Below are 23,253 nucleotides of genomic sequence, written 5' to 3' on the forward strand. Positions count from 1 at the left end.
CCATCCCAGCTTTTAGCAATCCACTCTATCTCAGCCTGACACTCACTCCTCCATCTGCAATGTGGATGATGGTGATGATAGGAGCCTACCTTGCAGGGCTATGGTATGGATTTCCATGCAGCATAAAGGGAATTGAAGCTGTCTGCTGGTTAATTTCTGCAAATGTTCTGGTCTGTCCTTAGTAACGCAGAAGGTTCCCCCATTGCAGACCACTTTATGCATGATTAACACATTGCAAGATTTCCCTCGCCGTTTATGACACCTTTAGGAATTACTATGACAACGACTTTATCAAGCAGCGTCACTTCATCCTATCCCCATCCTTCTTAATGATTTATATCTTCTAGTGAGGATTCTTGTTAAAAAATAGTAAAAAAAAAATCCCTCCCACTTGTACTCAGCAAGGTAATAAATGAGAAAACTCAATGGTCTGTAAATTGCAACATTGATTAAAGAAGTGATTACTAATATAACTCTTAAATTGACTATGCTAATGCATGCTTGTAGTTCAGGACAGTATTTACATGCTAATGATAAATCCACTGCAGCGTTGGAGAGAAGGGAGGCAGCGGGATGGGGGAGGAGAGAATAGCTTCACCGCGTTAAACGTATTGCAAATGCTTATAAACAGATAATGGGCTATTGTGGAGGAAATTATTTTCACTTGGTTTCCCATTCTTCATATCAAGCTGTTGTGGGGATTTATAATATCTTAACTGTAATGACGAAAGCCAGAGGAGATTATACTAAACAAGTGGGACCCACGGCAGAATGTTGCAGCGTGGAGGACTCCTGTTCGTGAGACTCCATTGCATTCTCCTGCCCCTTCTCCATCTTCCATTTCTCCCTCCCCAAATTGCCAGGCAGCTTTCCAGCGCCATTGAACATGCTCAGTGCTCAATGTCTGGGAGAGACCCCCCCCCTTAGGGTTTTTCTTCTAATGTTTTGTACTTCTGCAAATCTTGAGGTTTCCTTGCTCCCGCCGATACGTCTCATTTTACGTGTGGATGCTACATTTTAGCTACATAAGCAACAGCACTCACACCTGATCACAGGAAGCAGAGGGAGTGTTAAGGACCACTGAGCAGGCCATGAAGCAGGGTGGAGACATAGCTGCCAAGTCTCCCGTTTTCCCCGGGAAATCCCCGTTTTTCCAGCTGTTCCTAGCTGAAAAAACAGATTTTTTTGTTTTTTCCTGGTTTATTCTGGCGCTGTGGCCATTTTGGAACTGGGCGGAGCATGCTCAGAAGTGACTTTTGATGCTGCTCTGCCCAGTTCCAAAATGGCTGCAGCGTGACTTCTGGCGCAACGGCCATTTTGGAACTGGGCAAAGCAGCATCAAAAGTCACTTCTGAGCATGCTCCGCCCAGTTCCAAAATGGCGGCAGCGCTACTTCTGGTCTGCTATTTCCGGCCCGGTCCCTTATTTCTCTGACAGCAACTTGGCAGGTATGGGTGGAGAACCCACGAATGTAAAAACATAGTGGCATCAGAAGAGCTGCCATATCAGTCCAATAGTTCATCTGGTCCAGCAGTCTGTTCTCACAGTAGCCAACCAAACGCTTTTGGGAAACCCACCTGCAGGACCTAAGCACAAGAGCACTCTCTCATCTTTCCATTTGCAGTAGCTGGTATTTGGAAGCATTACAGTGGTACCTCTGGTTACGAACTTAATTCGTTCCGGAGGTCCATTCTTAACCTGAAACCATTTTTAACCTGAGGTACCACTTTAGCTAATGGGGCCTCCCACTGCTGCCGCACTGTCACCGTGCTTTTTCTGTTCTCATCCTGAGGTAAAGTTCTTAACCCAAGGTACTACTCCCAGGTTAGCGGAGTCTGTAACCCGAGGTGTTTGGAACCCGAGGTACCATTGTACTGCTTTGAACTGCAGAAGGCCTTCCAGGCCCAGAGGACAATGTCTTTATCCCTCCCACCCTGGCAGGCCAACTTTGAGGGGTGGGTTGGACCTTGCACCTGTCAATCACCTGACATCATACTGACACCAGGTGATTGGCAGGTGGGTAATGCTGCCCAACCCTCAAAGCTGGCTCGCTGTGGTGGGGAGGATACCACAGGAAGCAGGATTGAACTCTCTGTGCATCAGCTGATGGATGAGGTCCTGAGTCTTGCAGCTGCCCCACCTGGCATCACAGATGGACCTGGTTTCCAGAGCAGATGGACCTGGTTTCAGCAAAGCAGCCTCACAGGCCAAATGGGCCAGGTTTGACCTAAGGGCTGGAGGTCAAACCCACCCCTGTCATAAGGGGCATTCACAAAAAAAGTTCGCCAGATAATAAATGTCCCCCTATCTGGATGTGGATTGAGCTCTACCTTCTGGCAAGAGTGAGATTAGAGTGTGTGATGTACTGTATGTGGAGCTATCTTTAAGGTTGGTCCAGAAACTGCAGCTAGTGAATTCAGAGGCCAGACTCTTGTCAGGGACCTGTTAGTCTGAGCATATTATACTGATGATGCGCCATTCTGTACACAGGGACATAGGGGCTTGGTACAGAAGAAGAAACATGGCTGCCCTTGGGCCACCTTAGAGGATTTGGTAGGAATGCCTATTTTGGACTGGACAACTGGAACAAGGACAGAGACCTCTCCTGCTGAACCAAAGGGGCAGGAAGGAGGATACAGGAGATTGGGGAAGAGATGGGGTGGGGTGGTGCTCTAAGCAAAAATCTGCTCTTATTCCCTTATGGGGTACACAAGAGCCTTATTGGGTTCTCCATCAGTCAGAGAATATATAACAGAGGCCAACCAGAGAAGTTTGAGAAGCAAAGCCTTTATTTGCTGTTGCAACAGGGTCCTTCCCCTCACGCAGGAGAACAAGGAAGGAACCCAGAACAAAAGAGAACCTCCACTTTTATCAGTTTTCCCATCACCAAGAAACGCCCCCAATACATCATTCCTACACCACAGCTCACAGTAATCAATACCTCACAAAAAGGAGAGTTCAAGGTAGAAATCTGAGCACTTTTGACACATCTCCTAGTCCTCCTATCACCCCTCCCAGGTGTGAATTCCTAAACACAAAGAGAAATTAACATTTTCGCAAGGGTTGACCACTGTCTTTTGTTCAGAGGAGTCTTCCATTGTGAGTGAGATACCATTGATGGGGAATTATGGCTCCCAAGTTGCTAGTCATGTCGAAATGTGTGTATATGCTGATCCTTAAGCCTTCCTTAAGGCAGGGTTGAGTCCAAGGGGGAGGGGTGAGGGTCTTTGCAGCGGAGCGGAGACGGGGAAGATGGCGTTGAACAGGATTCTGGGTATTGCAGCTGTCAAATTCGGTCACCCCTCTCTGTTCATTAATAATGGTGTCCTGATTCTCTCCCCCTCCCCTTATAATTTTCTATAACAGTGGTTTGCAAACCCTGTGTTATGGATTTCTGATACAGGTTCACACATGTTCACATGATGCTGCAGCTTGGACTTGCCCAACCTGGCTCACTCCAGATGGTATCAAACCGCAGCTCCCATTAGCCACGACCATTAGCCATGCTGGCTAGGGCTGATGGAAGCTGGAGTGCAACAAGATCTGGAGGGCCACAGTTTTATCATCCCTGGTTTCACAGCTTCCCACCTCTGCTGTAGACACCATCTTAGAAGAGGCATTCCCTTCTGTATAACAGGGAACACTGCTTCTAAGATGGTGCCTATAACCCTCAGGGTTTTGTTTTTGTTTTTGCAAGGGCCTGTATTAAAAAATAATTTACATCCTAAAATATCTGGAGGGAATCAGCTACATTTATTCAAATGGCATAACAACTGGTGTCACCCTTAAATACTTCTCTTTTCCAACCTCTTATTTTAGGTTTCTGACAGGTGTGACTATGTTTATGTCAACGGCAAGGAAATGAAAGGCAAGGTGAATGCAGTGGTGAACTTCACCTACCAGTACCTGAGTGCTCCTCTGCAGGTGACTGTATGGGTGCCACGCCTGCCTCTTCAGATCGATGTTTCGGATACTGAGCTGAGTCAAATAAAAGGCTGGAGAGTTCCCATCATTTCGAACAAGAGGTGAGTTATGTTGCTAAATGATTTGATCTCCTCCAAGCCAGGCTGATTATCAGCCTGCCTTTCCTTTTTTTAGAATCCTGGAGATGACCTCCCAATGGACCAGGGAAGCTGAGGAGGCCTGAGGTGCTATCTCACACAGCTAAACTTTCCCAACTGCTAAGGAAGGTTAGCAGTTGGGACCCAGGTGGCGCTGTGGTTAAACCACTGAGCCTAGGGCTTGCTGATCGGAAGGTCGGCGGTTTGAATCCCTGTGACGGGGTGAGCTCCCGTTGCTTGGTCCCAGCTCTTGCCAACCTAGCAGTTCGAAAGCACGTCAAAATGCAAGTAGATAAATAGGAACCGCTACAGCGGGAAGGTAAACGGCATTTCCATGTGCTGCTCTGGTTTGCCAGAAGCGGCTTTGTCATGCTGGCCACATGACCTGGAAGCTATACGCCGGCTCCCTCGGCCAATAATGCGAGATGAGCGTGCAACCCCAGAGTCGGTCACGACTGGACCTAATGGTCAGGGGTCCCTTTACCTTTTAAGGAAGGTTAGCACATGAGAGATAGTAGTGGAAGACAGAAAGCTTGGAAGGGACTCAGCTCTCCCCCCACCCCACCAGCATCATGTGGAAAATTAACCACTTGTATTTCAAACCCTCCCAGTTCACTTTTCCTGTAGTGCTTTCAAAGTTTGAAGCACAGAAAGCTGAATGGTTTCAAATGTAATAAATAGGAAAGAAGCTCTGAGCTTCCACCCTCTTTCCATTGAAGAGATCCCCTTGCCTCCCCACATTGCCCATCCCCATGACAGGAGAGGGCGAGGATGAGCATGGTCTATGGCAATGGGGTGGCAACAGAGAATCCATGAGGATGGCATAGGGGTATATCCCTCCCCCAGTTTGGAACGTACAAATCTGTCTTATACCAGGTGAGATTATTTGTCTATCTAGGCAAGCAGTTCTCCAGGGTTTGGGGCAGGAGTCCTTGCCACTACCTGTGCATGGCTTGTTTTAAGTGGAGATGCCAGTGGTTGAGCATGAGACCTTCTGGGGAAGGGCCATGGCTCAGTGGTTGATACATACATACAGAAAGCACCTGGTTCAGCCCCCGGCATCTCCAGGTAGGGGTAGGAAGGACTCCTCCATGAAACCCTTGAGAGCCATTGTCAGTCAGTGTGGACAATGGTGAGGTAGATGGACCAATGCTCTCACTCAGTCTGACACCTTCCTCATGTACCTTTGGGGTCACCCCCTTGCCATTGCTGAGTTTGTTTTTTTGGAAATAATGCAAAGTAACAGTCTTAATTTCCTGGGTGATGAAAGGATGGTTTGAGGGAGATAGATGGAATTCCTATGTTCTGCACACAATGTATGTGTTTTACAACTGAGATAAACTCTTTTGTCTGAGCATGGACCTCATCATTGAGAGAGACCATGATCTAGCAACCATAATAGAATGTGTTGGTCTTTGGTTTCTCCAAGCAAGAGTTTGCTTCATATGCTTGCAAGGTGCATTTTCTTTGTAAAAGGCACATCTGTGCACATGAGGCACGCCTGCTAGATACTGTATCTGTGCTGGTTGGGAATGAAAGTGAAGTTGAAATAATAAATCTTTCAGACCTACAAGGGAGAGTGATGATGAGGATGAAGATGAGCGGAAAGGACGAGGCTGCACCCTCCAGTACCAGCACGCCATGGTGCGGGTTCTCACCCAGTTTGTAGCTGAGGACACCAGCCCGTGGGGACAGCTCACCTATTTGCTAGGATCTGATTGGCAGTTTGACATTACGGATTTGGTGACGGACTTCATGAAGCTAGAGAAGCCCCACGTGGCCCAGCTACAGGGGGGCAAGGTCTTGGCGGGACAGGAAGTCGGCATGACAATGGTCCAGGTCAGTCAAGAATGGTTGCCATCTTTTGAGCTGCTGTGGTTGCAACTAGGTGCCAGAGCATCCCATTCCATGGTTTTATTGTGCAAGAAAGGCAGGGCCAAAGCTTCCTCGGGTGCCTTGAATAAGTAGCATGGCTCCTGGGCATTATGCCTTGCCATATTCTGAGCATGGGCAAAAGCAGGGGTGGGGGACCTCAGAATTGGGGTCAAACTATGGCCCTCCAGGCCTCTCTATTTGGCCCTTTGTACTGTGTGTAGCACACGCCCCCTCTCTCCAGACCACAGACCTCACGGGCTCTGCTTTGCACCCCAAGTGTTTCTGCCTAGCTAGAATGTGTCATTGAACACTGACAACGCCTCTTCATTGTCTGGACCCAGAGGGGTTGTGATTGTCTGTGGAGACCAGCCTACCATACAATGGTACATGTATTACCCCATCCATTTTTGCCTCTGGTCTTGCTGGTCACTGTCCTGTGGCCCTCAGTAGACTGCTCAGAACGGAAAAGTGTAAACTGAAAATGGTAACTCTCACTGGGGCAAAAGCCATGTTGTATGTTGATTCCCCAAAGAGCCCAGACAACTCAGATTCAAGCAAACGCTCCCTGGACCTTACACAGTCAGCCCTGCAAGGTTTCCCTGCCATCCTATTTCCAATAGCTACAGGAAGCCCTTCTGGTCATAGACATTATTCCCTGGGGGCCTGATCCATGAATAGCAGCAGCAAAGAAACTGAGCTTTCTTGGTTTTCTGAATTATCTGTGTATAAGGAGTCCCTCCAGATGGAATGTTGTTTCTGGTTCTCTCCCTCATATGTCCTGACCCCATTAAGCCAGAACTTCAGCTGAATGGTCTTATCTACCATACATTCAAATGATGTTTACAGCTCCCAGAACCAGGAAACTGGGCCCATCTTTACCGCTTTGCAGTGGTCCAACACCTCTTTTTAAATATACCTCTCTCCAAGGTATTGCAGCTGGCTAATGCAGCTTCTGCTAGCAGGCAACAAGCTGGAACTCAATCTCCCCTGTAGCTGTCAGGATGTGCTTTCAGGTTGAAAATTCTAGGCCTAAATTTAGGAAGCCACCTTGTACAGAGTTAACCAGCTCAGTATTGTCAATGTCAGCACCGAATGGCTGTGGCTTTCCAGAATTTCAGACAGGGCCTCTTCCGGACCTACCAGGAAATGCTGGGGGTTGAACTTGAGATCTTCTGTATGCAAAATATACCAACAAGTGAAAAGTCAACATGCCTGATAGGAACATAGGAGCCTGCCTTATACCAATTTGGACTATTAGTCTGTCTAACTTACTATGGTCTACAATGGGGGCGGGGAGCCTATGACCCTACAGATGTTCTGGTGTATAGCTATCATTCCTGACCATTAGTAATGCTGTCTGGGTAGACATGAATTTCAATCAAACATCTGGACCACCGCAAGTTGCCAATCCCTGGTTTACATTAGCATAGTTTCCCCAGCCCTGGTGATGCTGGGAGTCTTTCCCCAGCCGTGCTTGGTGATGCCATGGATTGAAGACGGGCCCTTTCGTCATAAAAAGTAGAGGTTCCCAATTGGTGGTTCACAGCCCCCAGGGGGTCTGCATAACCCACCCAGGGGGTCTGAGGCACCATTCACATAACACAAACCACCACAGAGCTATCAAAATTGTCAAAAGTAGAGTATCCATGGATTGGCTTTTGAAAAACGGGGTTTGCAGTACTTAGCTAATTGGGAACCACTGGTGCAAAGCAGTTGGCTCTGCTTCATACCTCTCAAGGTGTTTGGTTGCCCTCTTCACAGTTTCACTCAAGGGTAGGTAGGGTAGCCATTGCCAAAGTCCTATTTCCAACTCATGCAGCAATGATGTATAAAATTGTGCTAGCAACGACCATGCAGGTTCTCCAGTGCCCGCCATAGACATTATTGTGAGATGTTTGGAGTCTTGCAATACTCATGTCAGAAAATATAAATTGGCATAAGGAATTCGGGGAGGGGTGACTATTGCTCTCTAACCCCATCTTAAATAGATTCCTTATTGTCCTTTGGCTTCTCCCAAAGGTATTGTCTCCGCTGTCTGATTCCATCTTGGCAGAGAAAACTGTGACGGTGTTGGATGAGAAGGTGACCATCACGGATATGGGGGTCCAGCTGGTAGCTGGATTGTCGCTCTTCCTTCAGCCCAGTGCAGTGAGTAACCGAGCTGTTGTGGCTGCCACTGTGGCCCAGGAACTGCTCCATACACCCAAACAGGTAGAGTATGTGGAATCCTGTTTTGTTCTATCTATTTGGGCAGTTCTCTTGAGCAATGCACCAAGCTGTGTGCATACTGTGATCCCACCATTGTAGCAGGGGGTGGTGGTTCTGGAGAGACACAGTAGTCTGTTTCCTGAGATTTTTAGCTTTCATGTTTTGTTGGGTTCTCTTTAAACAAATTCCCAGTCCAGGTTGTTCTAGAAGAGGGGTTCCCAAACTAAGGCCCGGGGGCCAGATGCGGCCCAATCACCTTCTAAATCCGGCCCGTGGACGGTCCGGGAATCAGCATGTTTTTACATGAGTAGAATGTGTCCTTTCATTTAAAATGCATCTCTGGATTATTTGTGAGGCATAGGAATTTGTTCATATTTTTTTCAAAATATAGTCCGCCCCCCCCAAGGTCTGAGGGACAGTGGACCGGCCCCCTGCTGAAAAAGTTTGCTGGCCCCTGCTCTAGAATCTAGATTGTGTGTGGAGCAGATGAAGACTATACTGTGAGTGTGTCTTACATAAATACAAACACTCCAGCAAAGACACACATTCTGCTTCATAAAATTCTCAAGTGGGGGGGGGAGAGAAGCTCCCTGAGTAGTGCCTCTTCCTGTTGTGTGTCTTCCTCCGGACTTGAGAATCACTGGAGAACATGGCTGCATCATACATAATGCAGAACAGCAAAAATTGCAGAAAGCTGCTTAATATATGCAAGCTGCAGAATTAGGGTTGTATGAAGACAAAAATCTGCCATATACCAAGTTTGACCATGGATCAATCTCTTCTCATACATACTGGGTCTCCAAAGGCTGCATTAGATTCATTTCCTTAGAATGGCATCCTGAAACCTTTTTGAATTGAGATGCTCAGAATCAAATCCTGGGATCTTCAACATGCAAATCATGTGCTTTACAGCTGAGCTGTGGACCCCTGTTTCATAAGGCACTGGTTCCTCCTTGCTCTGAGAGTCCTGCACATCTGATGATGAGGAGAGCTCAACTGCTATCTGTGATTGTCAGGTTGTTGTTTTTTTTAAAAAAGTTTTTTAAAGTAGCATTTAAGTGATGCTATTCTCTTTGGCTTGCCAAAATATGCCTGTTTGACTTGCTTCGGTATTTCCTTGCAGGTGCATATAAAAACAATCCCTCAGTGCTCTCAGGAAGTGAATGACAGAGGTCCACAGCTCAGTGGTAAACCACATGATTTGCATGTTGAAGATCCCAGGATTTGATTCTGAGCATCTCAGTTTCCCTCCAACCAACCCCCATGCCATGAACCCTTATCCTGCTATCTTCTCTTTTTCTTTCTCCAAACTTACCTGTTGGTTGGGTGTTGGCAGGGGATTCTTGCCCATAGAGGCTAGTGGCATGGGGCACAGGGGCACCAAGATCTGGAGGGCACCAGGGAAGAGACGGAGGCTGGGCGCGGCGCCTCCCAGCATCAGCTCACTGCCCTCGCCCGCCTTGCTGAAGCAGTGCCGTGCCCGGAGCCTCTGCCTCTTCCCCACTGGAGGAGCCGCCCTTCAGTCCCGCAAAGCTGCCGGTAGTGCCGTAAAAAGGTCGGCAACTCTGGGAAAGGGGGGGGGATGCCGGAGGGATCTTTACACCACAGCGCCAGATATACTTAAGACAGCCCGGGGGGGGGGGGGGGTAGTAGTAGTGTTCCAGGCTGAAGGAGCTCTGGGAGGTGACATTCTCTAGGGCTTCCAAATTCAATAAACTATACTGGGCTTGATTAATTCATTTTTCTAAAGAGCCCTAACTTAACTTCTGAGACCAATGGTATCCCAATGAAAAGGAGAAGGGCTGTCACCCTTGTCCCACTACCAGGGAAAGGAAGCAGGCATGGGAGCCAAATGGTCTTCATCTCCCCTAATAAAATATTTGAGGGTGCTGCTGCCCCCCCCCCTGAAGTTCATGGGCATTGCCATTCAAATAGTGTGTATGCACTGTTTCATGTTATTTATTATGTGGGGCATAATTCAAGTTGGCAGCTCTGGAAAGGAGAGGGATGCATGGCAGGCAACAGTGATGTGGGGGAAGGTAAACCCAATATAATACATTTTGGGGAGATGCTCTTTTACTGCAGTTTGTATTTCAAGCTCCGCCCCCAATTGACTTCGCTTCCATTGAAAATAGGGAGGGAGGGAGAGGAGAGGAGCAGATGAAACATGTTCCTTTCTTCCATTTGGAAGGGCAAAGCCATTCACTGCTGGTAGCCTATTATTCTCAGATTTGGCTGACAGAGGCAGGTTAGCATTGGGGCTCATCAAGGCACCAGCGTGTTGAACCTACTTAATTCACAGGTCTCTGGTACTCCAGCTGAGCCAGGGCAAAGCTTCCGAGCGGAAACGTTCAGGTCATGGCTCCTATGGAGATGAGGAATATATAGAAGTCTCAATCTCGAGGCAAATCAAATAAGTAGGTGAGGCAGACACAGAAGGAATCTGTTAAGGGGACACTCATTTCCCTCCCATGTCTAGAAACAGTCTCTTGAACGGGGTCTCTAAAGATGCTGCAGAGTGAGATGGTAGAATGGGCTGTACCAATTTGGGCAGAAGGTGGGGAGGATGCTGCTTTAGGATGCTCCCCACACCATAAACAGAAATGAATAAATCCCTGCAGATTGAAAATGAGTGCATCAATCCAACCCAAGAAGTTGAGATGCCCCAATGCACAGAATGCACTTCTTTGCTCTCCTTTGTCTCACTGCCAACAAGCTATAAAAGCCATCTCAGGAGAAAGAAAAGAGAGTAGAATGGGGAAATTTTAATGGGCACTTAGGCTTGGCTCCTTTATCTTGTGCTGCTAATGGAGGATAGTGCAGGAATGTCCCCAAGTGAAATAACTCCTGTCTATTCTTCATGCTCCATTGAGGCTAGAGGAGACTTCATGGCTACCAACTTCCTCCCCTCTCACTCCCTGGTTTGCATTTTCCTGTCTCTTCAAAGGTAGAAATGACCTCTGGCATAGAACCATGGCTCTTATCCATGATCGCTATCTGAAATCACCATGTGTATCTGAAGAAATGTGCATGCACACGAAAGCTCATACCAATAACTAACTTCGTTGTAGTCGTTTAGTCTTGTCCGACTCTTTGTGACCCCATGGACCAGAGCACGCCAGCCACTCCTGTCTTCTACTGCCTCCCGCAGCTTGTTAAACTCATGTTGGTAGCTCCGAGAACACTGTCCAACCATCTTGTCCTCTGTCGTCCCCTCCTCCTTGTGCCTTCCATCTTTCCCAACATCAGGGTTTTTTCCAGGGAGTCTTCACTTCTCATGAGGTGGCCAAAGTACCAGCTTCAGGATCTGTCCTTCCAGTGAGCACTCAGGGCTGATTTCCTTAAGAATGGATAGGTTTGATCTTCTTGCAGTCCATGGGACTCTCTAAGGTGCTACTGGAAGGAATTTTGTATTTTGTTTGGAATCACCATAATAATAATAATTTATTATTTATACCCTGCCCATCTGGCTGGGTTTCCCCAGCCACTCTGGGAGGCTTCCAATCAAATATCAAAATACAATCATCTATTAAACTTTAAAAGCTTCCCTAAACAGGGCTGCCTTCAGATTTCTTCTAAAAGTCTCAAGAACCCAATCCTTCAAGAACTGCCTCTCTCCACATGACCCCACCATGGAAGATTTGGAGAGTGGCAACACAAAATTGGGCCTTTATTGTAGTGGCACTTCATTTGTGGAATGTTCTCCCCATGGAGTGCCACCCGACACCATATTTATTTTGAGGCAAAGACATGTATCTTTACTTGGCCTTTTGGCCCTTAATTTGAAGGGTAGCATTGTGGTCTCTTTCTATGGGGTGGGGGTCTGTAAGTCCTGCTTTTTATCAGCATTGCTGTGTTTTTAGATTTTTATTAGATGTTCTTCATTGGTTTTAATGTAAATCACTTCAGCTTACTTTGTGAGTAGCATGACTGGGATTTTAGGCACCTTACAGATTTCCTTCTCCTGAACATGCTCTCCTCTATATTTCCTTCGACATCTGAGGTCCTGCTATGGACCCACAACTGCTGGAGTGGTCCCAGTTTTTTCTTCCCTTCAGCTGTGCTGCCATTCAAAGTCATCTCACACTCTTCCCATCGTTGCTGCCATCATATAAATCATCCCATGTTTTTAAAAAAGGACCATTGGCAGCAATCCTGTTAAAATGTTGCTTGTTTGCAGAGAGGATTTCAGAACTGAGAAAGAAAGAAAGAAAGAAAGAAAGAAAGAAAGAAAGAAAGAAAGAAAGAAAGAAAGAAAGAAAGAAAGAAAGAAAGAAAAGAGGAGGAGAATGTAACCAGGGCTACCATAACCTCTCCATGTTTATTACTTGTAATTAATGGGCCAGGGGAAGATCTGTCACATCTCAGGTGCCATCATGAAAGATTGAAGCTCTGCAGATGAGATGGTTTTCATCCATCTTCATTCCTTGATGGTAATTGGAGGTGCCTGTCGAAGAATCAGGGTGGGGGCGATTTATTGATGTAGCACACCAGCGTGGCCTGCTTTGCAGAAACAGTTATTTGAAGGACACAGTGCTACATCATTTCGTTTTTTTCTATTTTTCTTTTTATTTGTGCAAATGTTTTTTATTTCTTCTTTTAAATAAGTGTGCTCAAGTGAAAAAAGTGAACAAGTCATCATTATAGACTTGCCCACAGGGTCCACAAAATATCAAGATTGCTGCTTAAAACTTGTCTTTTTTTAAAAAAAATTTTTTAATAAACTTTATTAAATTTAAAACATATATAAAACAAAACATCCAACTAAAATGCAAACAAAATAAATACAAAAATAAACAATAATATAAATTCAAACAAAACTTACCCTATCTTCTACAATACTTTGTCCACTTTACTTATACATCTTCTTTCTAATATTCACATCTTCTTTTACAGATCGACTTCCCCTTCTCTTCATCCCTGACTTCAAATTGATTAACTTTCCTACTGCTTCCATTTATTTTCATCATAGGAATTCTATGGAATATTTGTTTTAAACCCAAGTTCTTTCAAATATATCCCAAATTTTCCCCAATTATTATTAAAAAGTTTATTAGAACCACCCCTAATCGACTTTGTCAATTTGGCCAGATCAATATAACTAATTACCTTTTCTTGCCAATCTCTAATGGTAGGAACATCCTGACTTTTCCATGATGTAGCAATTAGAATTCTTGCTGCCGCCACTGAGTACAGAAATACCTTCTCATCCTTTTTGTCCAGCTCTTCATCAATCATTCCTAGTAGGAAAGATTCTGGAGTTTTCTTAATGTTATATTTAAATTTTTTCTTTAACTCTTCTAATATCCCAGTCCAGAATGGTTTTATCTTAGTACAATGCCACTATACATGTAGAAATGTTCCTGTTCCCTCTTGACACCTCCAACAATAATTGTCTTTGGTTTTATACATTTTATGGATCTTTACTGGTGTCAGGTACCACTTATAAAACATTTTTATTAAGTTTTCTCTAATTGCCTCTGACGCCGTAAATTTCCATGTTTATCTCCAGAGTCTTTCCCATCTATCCACTTCTATTGGTTTCCCCAGCTCCATTGCCCATTTCATCGTTGTCTCCTTAATAGTTTCGTCCTTCACCTCCCACTCCAAGATGGCATTATACATTTTTGAAATGATTTTCCGTTCACTCTGTAATAAATTTCTTTCTAATAAAGATAATTCGGACATAAACCCTTTTTTCTTCAAATCTTCTTGGAATCTGCTGTGTATTTGATAGAATTGGAGCCACCCTCTCAGATGTTGTTTAATATCCTCATACTTTTAAAATTTTATTACCCCCTATTCTTCCTCTATTAAATCTTAATATTTTGCCCATTTTCCATCATTATTTAATCTTTTCACTGTTATTATCTCGATTGGTGGCAGCCATTTTGGTGTCTTGGGTTCCATCAAGCGTTTGTGTCTTTCCCACACCTTCAACAAAGATTTTTTAATAATATGAGTATTGAACCCTTTATGTATTTTTACTTTTTCATCCTGCAAGTAGGCATGCCAACCACACTTATTTTCAAATCCCTCTAAATCTAATAATTCATGATTTTCCAGGGTGATCCACTCTTTTATCCAGAGATAAAAGATTTTCTTTATTTTTTTCATGGATTCTACCATTCCCTTCAGCCCCAGCCAGCTGGATTATGTGAATGGTACTCTCAGGGGCACCAAATTGACAAAGGCTGCCTTAGACCATGAGTCACCAACACACCCTGGTGCCAAAGGGGCCCCAATCCTTCCTGCTGTAATAGTGCTGGGAGGGGGGGAGCCTTCTATTGTAGCCAGTAGCTTTTTGTTATGTTCACTTTTCCTTCCTCAGCTGTGACCTCCCTGCCAAAAAATGCCCATAGTGTTGCAATTGGATGTCAAATGGAGGAGGGACAATTATGGGGGGGGGGTGGCACAGCCAGGAAGTATAGTCCTTCTCTCCTCAGCTGCACCCCCAAGCTCACTAAAAGCACTCCCACACCACAGTTAGCCTTCAACAGAAGAATCCTAGAATTGTGGAGTTTCAAGGGACCCTCAGAGGGCAACCCCTGGCAATGCAGCAGTCCCTGAAAGACCTCCCACCCCTGTTCAAAAACCTCCAATGAGGTATTTGAAGATGGCTGCCACGACTCAGCCTTCTGTTCTCCAGGCTAAACATACCCACTCTCTCTACAATTCCTCATAATATAAAAACATTGAGACCTTTGTCCTTTCTCTGCAGTGCCATGGTACATTTTCCCCCTCATCTGATTTCTGCAAAGCATGCTGTAGAGTAGCTTGAAAATGGAATATAGCTGAATCCCAGGCTCCCGGGGAGCTAAACATCCTTCACTGTTGTCAGCAAAAAGCTTGAAATTTAACCGGAAGGGTGTTGTTGTTTAGTCATTTAGTCGTGTCTGACTCTTCGTGACCCCATGAACCAGAGCATGCCAGGCACTCCTGTCTTCCACTGCCTCCTGCAGTTTGGTCAAACTCATGTTCGTAGCTTCGAGAACACTGTCCAACCATCTCATCCTCTGCCGTCCCCTTCTCCTAGTGCCCTCAATCTTTCCCAACATCAGGGTCTTTTCCAGGGAGTCTTCTCTTCTCATGAGGTGGCCACATATTGGAGCCTCAGCTTCACGATCTGTCCTTCCAGTGAGCACTCAGGGCTGATTTCCTTAAGAATGGATAGGTTTGATCTTCTTGCAGCCCATGGGACTCTCAAGAGTCTCCTCCAGCACCATAATTCAAAAGCATCAATTCTTCGGCGATCAGCCTTCTTGATGGTCCAGCTCTCACTTCCATACATCACTACTGGGGAAAACCATAGCTTTAACTATACGGACCTTTGTCGGCAAGGTGATGTCTCTGCTTTTTAAGATGCTGTCTAGGTTTGTCATTGCTTTTCTCCCAAGAAGCAGGCGTCTTTTAATTTCGTGACTGCTGTCACCATCTGCAGTGATCAAGGAGCCCAAGAAAGTAAAATCTCTCACTGTCTCCATTTCTTCCCCTTCTATCTGCCAACCGGAAGGGTAGCAATGCCCTTTGATCTGAGCTAGGGTGGAACAAATCTCAACTGCTTGCAAACAACCTGGTAACATATGATGGCATTATGATTGGACAGTATAATGGGATGCCATATGCCTTTGAATGCCAGGTGTTGGGGGTCACAAGTAGAGACAGTGTTGTTGCACTTGGGTCAACTAACTCTAGTTTTGTCCCCGCCTCCCTCCTCCCTGCTGAGTTCCAGAAGGGCAAACCTGAGGCTCAGGAGGAGGAAGCTGACCACCAGGGCCACCCCATGGACTGCATGCTAGTTGGCTGAGAGAGACTGAGATTGATGGGGCAGGCCCACTCGCCCCAATGAACCAGCCTCCACTAAGGCAGCTTCCTGTGTCCCTGTATCAGGTTTTAACTTGGATATTTATTTGGGGAAGGATTGTAGATCACTGGTAAAAGCATCTTCTTTGAATGCAGGAGGTCCCAGGCTCAATCCTCGGGCATCTTCAGTAGGGCTGAGAAAATCCCCTGTCAAATCCTGGCAAGCAGTTGCCAGTCAGTGTAGAAAGGACTGAGTGAGATGCTCCGAGGGGCTGATTCACTGCAAAGCAGTTCCCTGTGTTCCCATGAAAAAAAGAGAAAAAACACAACTGCCCTGTTTGCGGTGATTTAGAAGAAGTGGCAGTAGCTCTGCTATAGGATTCCCCTCCTCAAAACCACCACTACCACCACCACCAACAACAACAACAACAACAACAACAATCGAGGGGTTGCTTTGTCAATTAATATTTTGCTTCCTCCAGCTTTGATGAAAATGGATATTTTGTTTATTCAATGTGGGGATTTCTACCACGGCCTTTTAACACTTTTGCCGGGTGGCTAATAAAAACATATATATCTCAGGAAATACAATAAAAACAATGTAAAAGAAACCTGCAATAAAAGCAGTTGAGAAGAAACAATTTAAAAGGAACATATATCCAAGCAACAAGATCTATAGAGAGCAGGACATAATCGTCAGCAGAAATAAAAGTTAAGTAATAAAAAGCTGCATAAAAACACTGACAAAGATCAAATAAGTTACTCTGGATTAAAAAAATCATGGGAAAATAGACCTGGAAAGGTTTTGCAGAGCAGCAAAACGACATAGGTGAGGAGATGGTTCCACAGTTGGGGTGCCACCATTAAAAAATGTATCAATCACAGTTTGGCTAAATTATCATTTAAATGGTCCTTTTGCTCCTGTTTCCAAGTAGAGGGAAAATGAAAATAGAAAGAATTATCTTTCCCCACCTCCCCATTCACACCCATGCACATACGTGTGCACAAATACTTCATCTCAGAACTGTGAAGGTAGAATGGTACATAAGAAAGGCCGTGCTGGATCAGACCAAAGGTCTATCTAGTCCACATTTTGTTATCGCAGTGACCCATGGGAACATGAGAACATGGCTGCTGCAATATCGCTCTCCCATTCATATTTCATAGCAACTGATACTTAAAAAACATTTTATTGTGACTGATCCTAAAGGCAGTATACAGTGACCGTAATCATTGATATCTATACCTACCATGATTTTGTCTAGTTGTTGGGCAGCACTACATCTTGAGTAACCCATTCCATGTTTTAGCTATGTGCAATTTCGTTTGAGTTGATGATCCTTCATTTTGGTGCTAGGAAGCAGGAAAACCTATACCTATCTCTCCATGCAGCTGCGAGATGAAGGGCCCCGTTTCAGATCTTGTAGTTACCCATTTCCTTTATCTTTTAGGAAGCAGTGGTCAGCTCTTGGATCCAGTTCAGCGATGGCTCAGTGACCCCACTGGACATTTACGACCCCAAAGACTTTTCCCTCTCGGCTTCCTCTCTCGATGAATCGGTCATTTCAGCCCACCAGAGCTCTGCTATGAAATGGCCAGTGGTTGCGGCAGAAGGCGATGGGCAAGGCACATTGGTCAAAGTGGACATGATGATCTCTGAAACCTGCCAGAAGTCCAAGAGGAAGAGTGTTCTCGCTGTAGGCAATGGTAGCATCAAGGTCAAGTTTGGTCAGAATGATGGCAACTCCCAGGGGGCCGGCGATTACGATGCCGATGAGATCGAGAACCATGCGAGCGACCGAAGGCAGAAGGTGTTGGACCAAGAGCGGTATGGGCAAGACGGGCGGTACCATGGAAGCCCTTCTGCCGAACGAGAGGACGTTTCCGTAAGGAAAGCTGGCACCACTGCCAAGTCTACGATCAAAAGCAAAGTCTTTAAGAACAGCCTGGATGGAGAAAAGCTCTCGGATGACGGGCAGCTGCAAAACATCCCAATCGACTTCACCAACTTCCCAGCACAAATTGACCTTCCCAAAAGCAATGGTGGCACAGAGGACAGTGACCTTGTGCAGGCACCCAGGGGCCTCAGTGACTTGGAGATTGGGATGTATGCTCTGCTGGGAGTCTTCTGCCTTGCCATCCTTGTCTTCCTGATAAATTGTGCCACCTTCACGTTAAAATACCGGCACAAGCAAGTTCCAATGGAAGGGCAAGCCTCCATGAGCCACTCCCATGACTGGGTGTGGCTTGGGAATGAAAGTGAGCTCCTAGACAACCGAGTCGACGTCTCCCCCCAGCAGAACGAACGCACAACTAACATAGACCGAGGGATAGGCTTTGAGGAGAGCAACCAGCTCCTCAACGGCAGCACACCGAAAAGTATCCAGAGCCAAATCCACCGGTCAGCTGACTCAGGGGGCAAGCAAGGGGGAGAGCCGAAGCTCGACCCCCCTTTGCATTCACCCACCTCCAAGCGGAAGCGGGTGAAGTTCACAACGTTCACCACCATCCCTCCAGACGATGGTTGCCCCACCATCAACTCCATCCTCAACTGCAATGAAGATGACATTAAATGGGTTTGCCATGACATGGACCTGGGGGAGTCGAAAGAGATAAGAAACTACATGGAGAAGCTCAAAGACAAAGCATAGCTTCAGTTGATGGTTTTTTTAAAAAAAAAAAAACGGTTTAGCAACCACACCTTGATGCCTTCAGTTGAGTTGGGAGGGACTTGCGGAATAAGATGGATCTGTTTGTGTGTGTGTGAACTGTTGGGGGGGGGGAACTGAACAGACTTACACACAACAGATTTATAGATATATAGTCAGGGAGAGGTATTTGCTAAAGATGTTCATGATGGCTTGTTCTTATTCCCCCTCCCCAGATGGAATGTCCAGCCATTTGGATAAGCTAACCTCCACCAAGCTGGTCCCCTCTAGACATTTTGGACTACCGACTCCCCTCACCCCCCCCCCCGGCCTGCACAGCTGTGCTGATAGGATTTGGTAGTCCAAAACATCTTGAAGCCACCAGCCTGGCAGAACTTGGGACAAGAAGCCCAAAGGAATTGAACTGACTAGTATGATATACTGGGACAAGATGAGGTTATGATATGGATGATTAGGGTGTCAAAGACAATTAAACACAAGGTACCAAAAGTATTCTTTTTTTACAAAAAAAGGAAAAAAAGATAATAAAAAGAAAGAAAACTTCTTTATATTTCTAATAAAGCATCACAAATATGATACTGAGACTTATGAAGAGACTGTCTGAAGGTAATAATCATACGGTCGCTGCAGCTGCAGACAGGATGTGATGCCTGGCAGAGGAGAGGAGAGACAATATTATTTTTCTTTACAGTTCGTTTTTTTAAAAAAAAAGATTGTGTCACATGCTGTACGTAGGGTCCCCCTCCCCTTTGTTCCCCACTCATCTGCCTTTCATACCTTACTTTTCATTTTGGAGGGATGCAGGGGGTGGGGGTGGGGGGCAATAATTAACCAAGGAGTTTTTCTATGGAACAAAAATAATATCCCAACATTAGTTTACATATACTCTCGACACTTGAAGATGATCAACACAAGCACTTCATTTCAGTGTGGCATGCCTTTGGAATGCATGAATTTCATTGAGGGCCAACTAATGACTGGATCTGGCCTTTGAAACAGCCTTTTCAGCCCTCACCACCCACCTGCCAACTATTAGCCCTTCCTATTTTGGACCGGGGTTTCCCCCCCATACACACAATTTCACCTTCTATTGAGAAGAAGCTGGAACCAGTGGAGGATGGGGCACAAGGGTGAAAGGGGCACTACCCCACCAACCTCATTCTTGATTCCTCCAAGCCCCCCTGCCTGCCTTCTCACAGCCAGCCCAGGGATTGGCCCTGGCTGTCTGCTTCTTCCTCCTAAGTCTCTATTTTGCAGTTATGGAGCTTAGCAGGGAGGAGGACGGGACAAACGTAGAATTGGTTGGTGCCACCTGCCATTGGCTCAGGCTCCATCCATTGTGGCTTCCCTGGTGTCTGCCCTGCCAGTCCCAGAGGCACTGGCCACCACTGGCAAGGAGGATGCATGCATATTTCATGTCCATCTTTTTTGTGTCAAAAGCTCTTGAACGTTTTGGAATGGCAGCGTCAACCACTGTCAACCTCTGGCAGAAGCACATGCATCTCTCAACCGGAATAATCAATGACCTCATTGTTCCTGATTGTATGTACGATGTACCTGTGAAGTATGAGCTGTTAGGCGATCCCAACTCCATTACAGACTGAACCAGGGATGGCGCAACATGTGGCCATCTGGCAGGGGCTGATGGGGCCTGGAGTCCAACATGTGCCAAGCATCACTTGGGCTACCCTTGGCATGAAACCTTATCATCAGTGGACAAATGACACCAACAAAATGCTGCTGTATGCTGTGGGCGCTTCCATTGTGATGTCCCCTTTGTGGTGGACACTTGGTTTCATCTCGAGAGAACAGGAAATTAAACATGCTATCCATAAAGGCCCATCAAGACTACCATGCGGGGGGCAGGGATAGAGAGCTCCAGTCTTTCCTCCAGCCCTAACCTGTATGCACCCCTTCATTGGGTTTGGGGAACCTGTGGCCCTCCAGACATCCTTGTATTCCAATTCCCAGCCCCAGCCAGCATGTCCAACGGTCAAGGACCATGGGACATGCAATCTAGCTTCTAGCACCATCTAGGAGGCCACAGGTTCCCCCTTCCCTGTTCTATGTCTCTTCTCCCACATCTCATCACAGAGGCTGGTGTTTTAAGCCAAGCCAAGAGGTGGGGCCAGTCCTGCTCCAAACCTGGGCACGCCCCACAGTTTCCACAAGCTGAACAGAAGCCCAAAGACCTGAGAAATGTAGGCTGAAGGAAACTTTGGGCGCCCAAGGTGCCAGGTGTTTGGAGGAGGAGGCAACGGTCCCACACTCAAGTCCTGGTTTGTAGAAGGAGTCATCAAAATGATATGGCCCTTCCCTTGTAATGTTAGATCAGTCTTTAGAAGGGTGAGGAAATATATTGACGCTGTTCCAATTAGTGGCAACTTGGCTGCCTTCTACTTGGGTGGGCAGGGGAGTTGCAACGCTGCAATGTTGGCACCCCACACCCCAAGAGCAATGCTCTATTGTATCCATGCTGTGCATAAACTTTGGTCCTCAAGATGTTTTGGAATTCCAACTCCCACCAGCCCTATTAAGCATAGCCAATGGTATGGGATGAGGAGGATTAAAGTTCCGCAACATCAGAATCAAAGGCTCCCTCCCGCACCCCACTACTGTGCCCCCATAGGATTGGGTGGCAGTCATTCATCAATATGGGAGCAAAGGAGAAAGGCGCATCACTGTTTCTTGTGGTGCTGCTCCACCCACTCATCTACTTAGCCCCACTTTTCTTTCTTGGTCACCCCACAGTGTGACAGAACGTTAAAGACTGATTTAAAGATTATTAGGATCTCAAAACAGATGTATTGTTTCAGCCTTCAGACTAGAACAATAAGGTAGTCTTGACAAAGGTAGGCATTGACCATTCCTGAACTCTGTCCAGGAGGCATCTCTTTTGCAGGTGGGTGAGGGAAGAAGTGAACTTTCTAGTTTCGTTTTCACAACCAAAGTTATATCTTAAAAGAAAGAAAAAATGTTGTCATCTCCAGCACATGACTTCCAAGCATGGAGATGATTATTTTGCCTCAGAAGCATGGAAGCAAATTTCCAGTCCGCAGGGGTGAGGAAGTGTGTGAGCAGCTCCTGGGGAAATCTCAGATATTTGGGACAGCAGAATCCTTACCCCTCCATGATTAGTAAAACAAAAGACACCTGGAAGAAGATTTTGTAAGGCTCATCCCTTCTCTTCTGCCCCACATGCTACAGAAGTGGAAGAAGAGGCATTTCACTGCTCCTTTCAAAATGTCAGGACAGAAAATACGAGAGTCTGCAGCCATAATGTCTAAACTTCCTGGCAGCAGCTCTCCAGGATTTCAGGCAGGGTCCCACTCTGCCCTGCCTGGAGATGCCGGGGACTGACTCTGGTATCTTCTGCATGCAGTGCAGATGCTCTACCACTGAACTTCCCCTATTCCCAGCAGCGACTATAAGCCCAAACCCAAGCCCAGTGACCTCATCTGTGCGACTTTATGCTATGATATTGCATCACCCAGAGAAGGTTAGGCCACAGCAGCAGGGCTGGCTCAAGACATTTTCGCACCACGAGATGGTGCCTCCCTCCCTGCCAGGGAAGAAGGGGTGAGTGAAGAGCTACACCAGGAAACAAGTGGGGAACTAAGATCTGCATTGGGGTCTGCTGTGGCCCGGTGGGGATCCTGCTGCTTGAGGCAGTTGTGTCACCTTGCCTCATGGTTGGGCCGTCCCCGCACAAGGGGAAAGTTGACACCAGGAAAAGAACTGCTGGCTGCTGCAGGTAAAGCTCAGCAAGGTGAGAAGCAGGGAGTCCCACGGGCCCAGGACTGGAGCCTGAGAGGGACCTGGCAAGCAGGCAGGAAAGTGAGCAGACATACTCTCACAGCCAAAAGACCAGGTTTATAAGCCAAGGAGCACCAATCAAAGCTGCCTGTCACCCAGTCAAAACCTCGGACTAAACTGGGGGCGGGGGGGGGGGGTTAAAAAAACACAAGGTCAAAATAAACTAAGGTGCTGCTTGACTGCGTGGAGCCGCCCTGGTGGCAGGGAGGACTATCATAGCCCAATAAAACATTCTAATTGCAGTTCTGAATGGCATGGGGATGAAAGAGCACAGTTCCTGACATTCCAGGTTCACTTCTTCCTCCTGATTCACAGCAAAATCTTGTTGCGATTTAAAGGTCTTGTCACTCTCTTCTACATCTCTGGAAAGCTGCACCCTGTGCTGCCTGCTAAATAGGAACACACTCTGCTTGCCTTCATCAATTCCAATTATTATTTGAACGACTCGTTAAGTTTTATTTGGGTCCAGATTCCCTACCCCCTTTTGTTTGTCTGACTGTCTGGGTGTGACGAAACCCACCACCCTTTAACATAGATCGACTTTTTTAAAAAACAATTTTTGCCTAGTATGCATTGTAGACTCAAAGAATGTAATATTTATTTATATGTGTTATACAAATTGTAATTAAAAGGCTTTACATGGCTTGATCCGTAGGTTTGTTGGTGAGCGCGTGGAAATCAAATCAAATCTGCTCCTTTGCAGAGACGGGTAGAAAGATGCTTCAATGAGGTGGGAAAGGGGTGTGTGTGTTGCAAATACATGTCTTTTATTATATGGGAATATGTATGCCTACAACCTGGCCATGGCTAGGGAAAGCTGT

The 23,253-nt window shown here is 46.2% G+C and overlaps 1 protein-coding gene across 1 annotated transcript in view; it reads left to right on the forward strand.

Moving 5' to 3' along the window:
- Window positions 1–19,200, forward strand: part of LOC118075944 (transmembrane protein 132C) — a 270,224-nt gene extending 251,024 nt beyond the window's left edge. Inside the window, exons 6-9 of the mRNA XM_035098371.3 lie at window positions 3,820–4,025; window positions 5,627–5,900; window positions 7,956–8,147; window positions 17,399–19,200. Of these exons, the coding sequence (XP_034954262.3) occupies window positions 3,820–4,025; window positions 5,627–5,900; window positions 7,956–8,147; window positions 17,399–18,598 (1,872 nt within the window). The 3' untranslated portion in view covers window positions 18,599–19,200. The remainder of the gene's footprint in view (window positions 1–3,819; window positions 4,026–5,626; window positions 5,901–7,955; window positions 8,148–17,398) is intronic.
- The last annotated feature ends 4,053 nt before the right edge of the window (window positions 19,201–23,253 follow it).

Source organism: Zootoca vivipara, chromosome 16 (genome assembly GCF_965207765.1).
Source record: "Zootoca vivipara chromosome 16, rZooViv2.hap1.1, whole genome shotgun sequence".
NCBI classification, from domain to species: domain Eukaryota; kingdom Metazoa; phylum Chordata; class Lepidosauria; order Squamata; family Lacertidae; genus Zootoca; species Zootoca vivipara.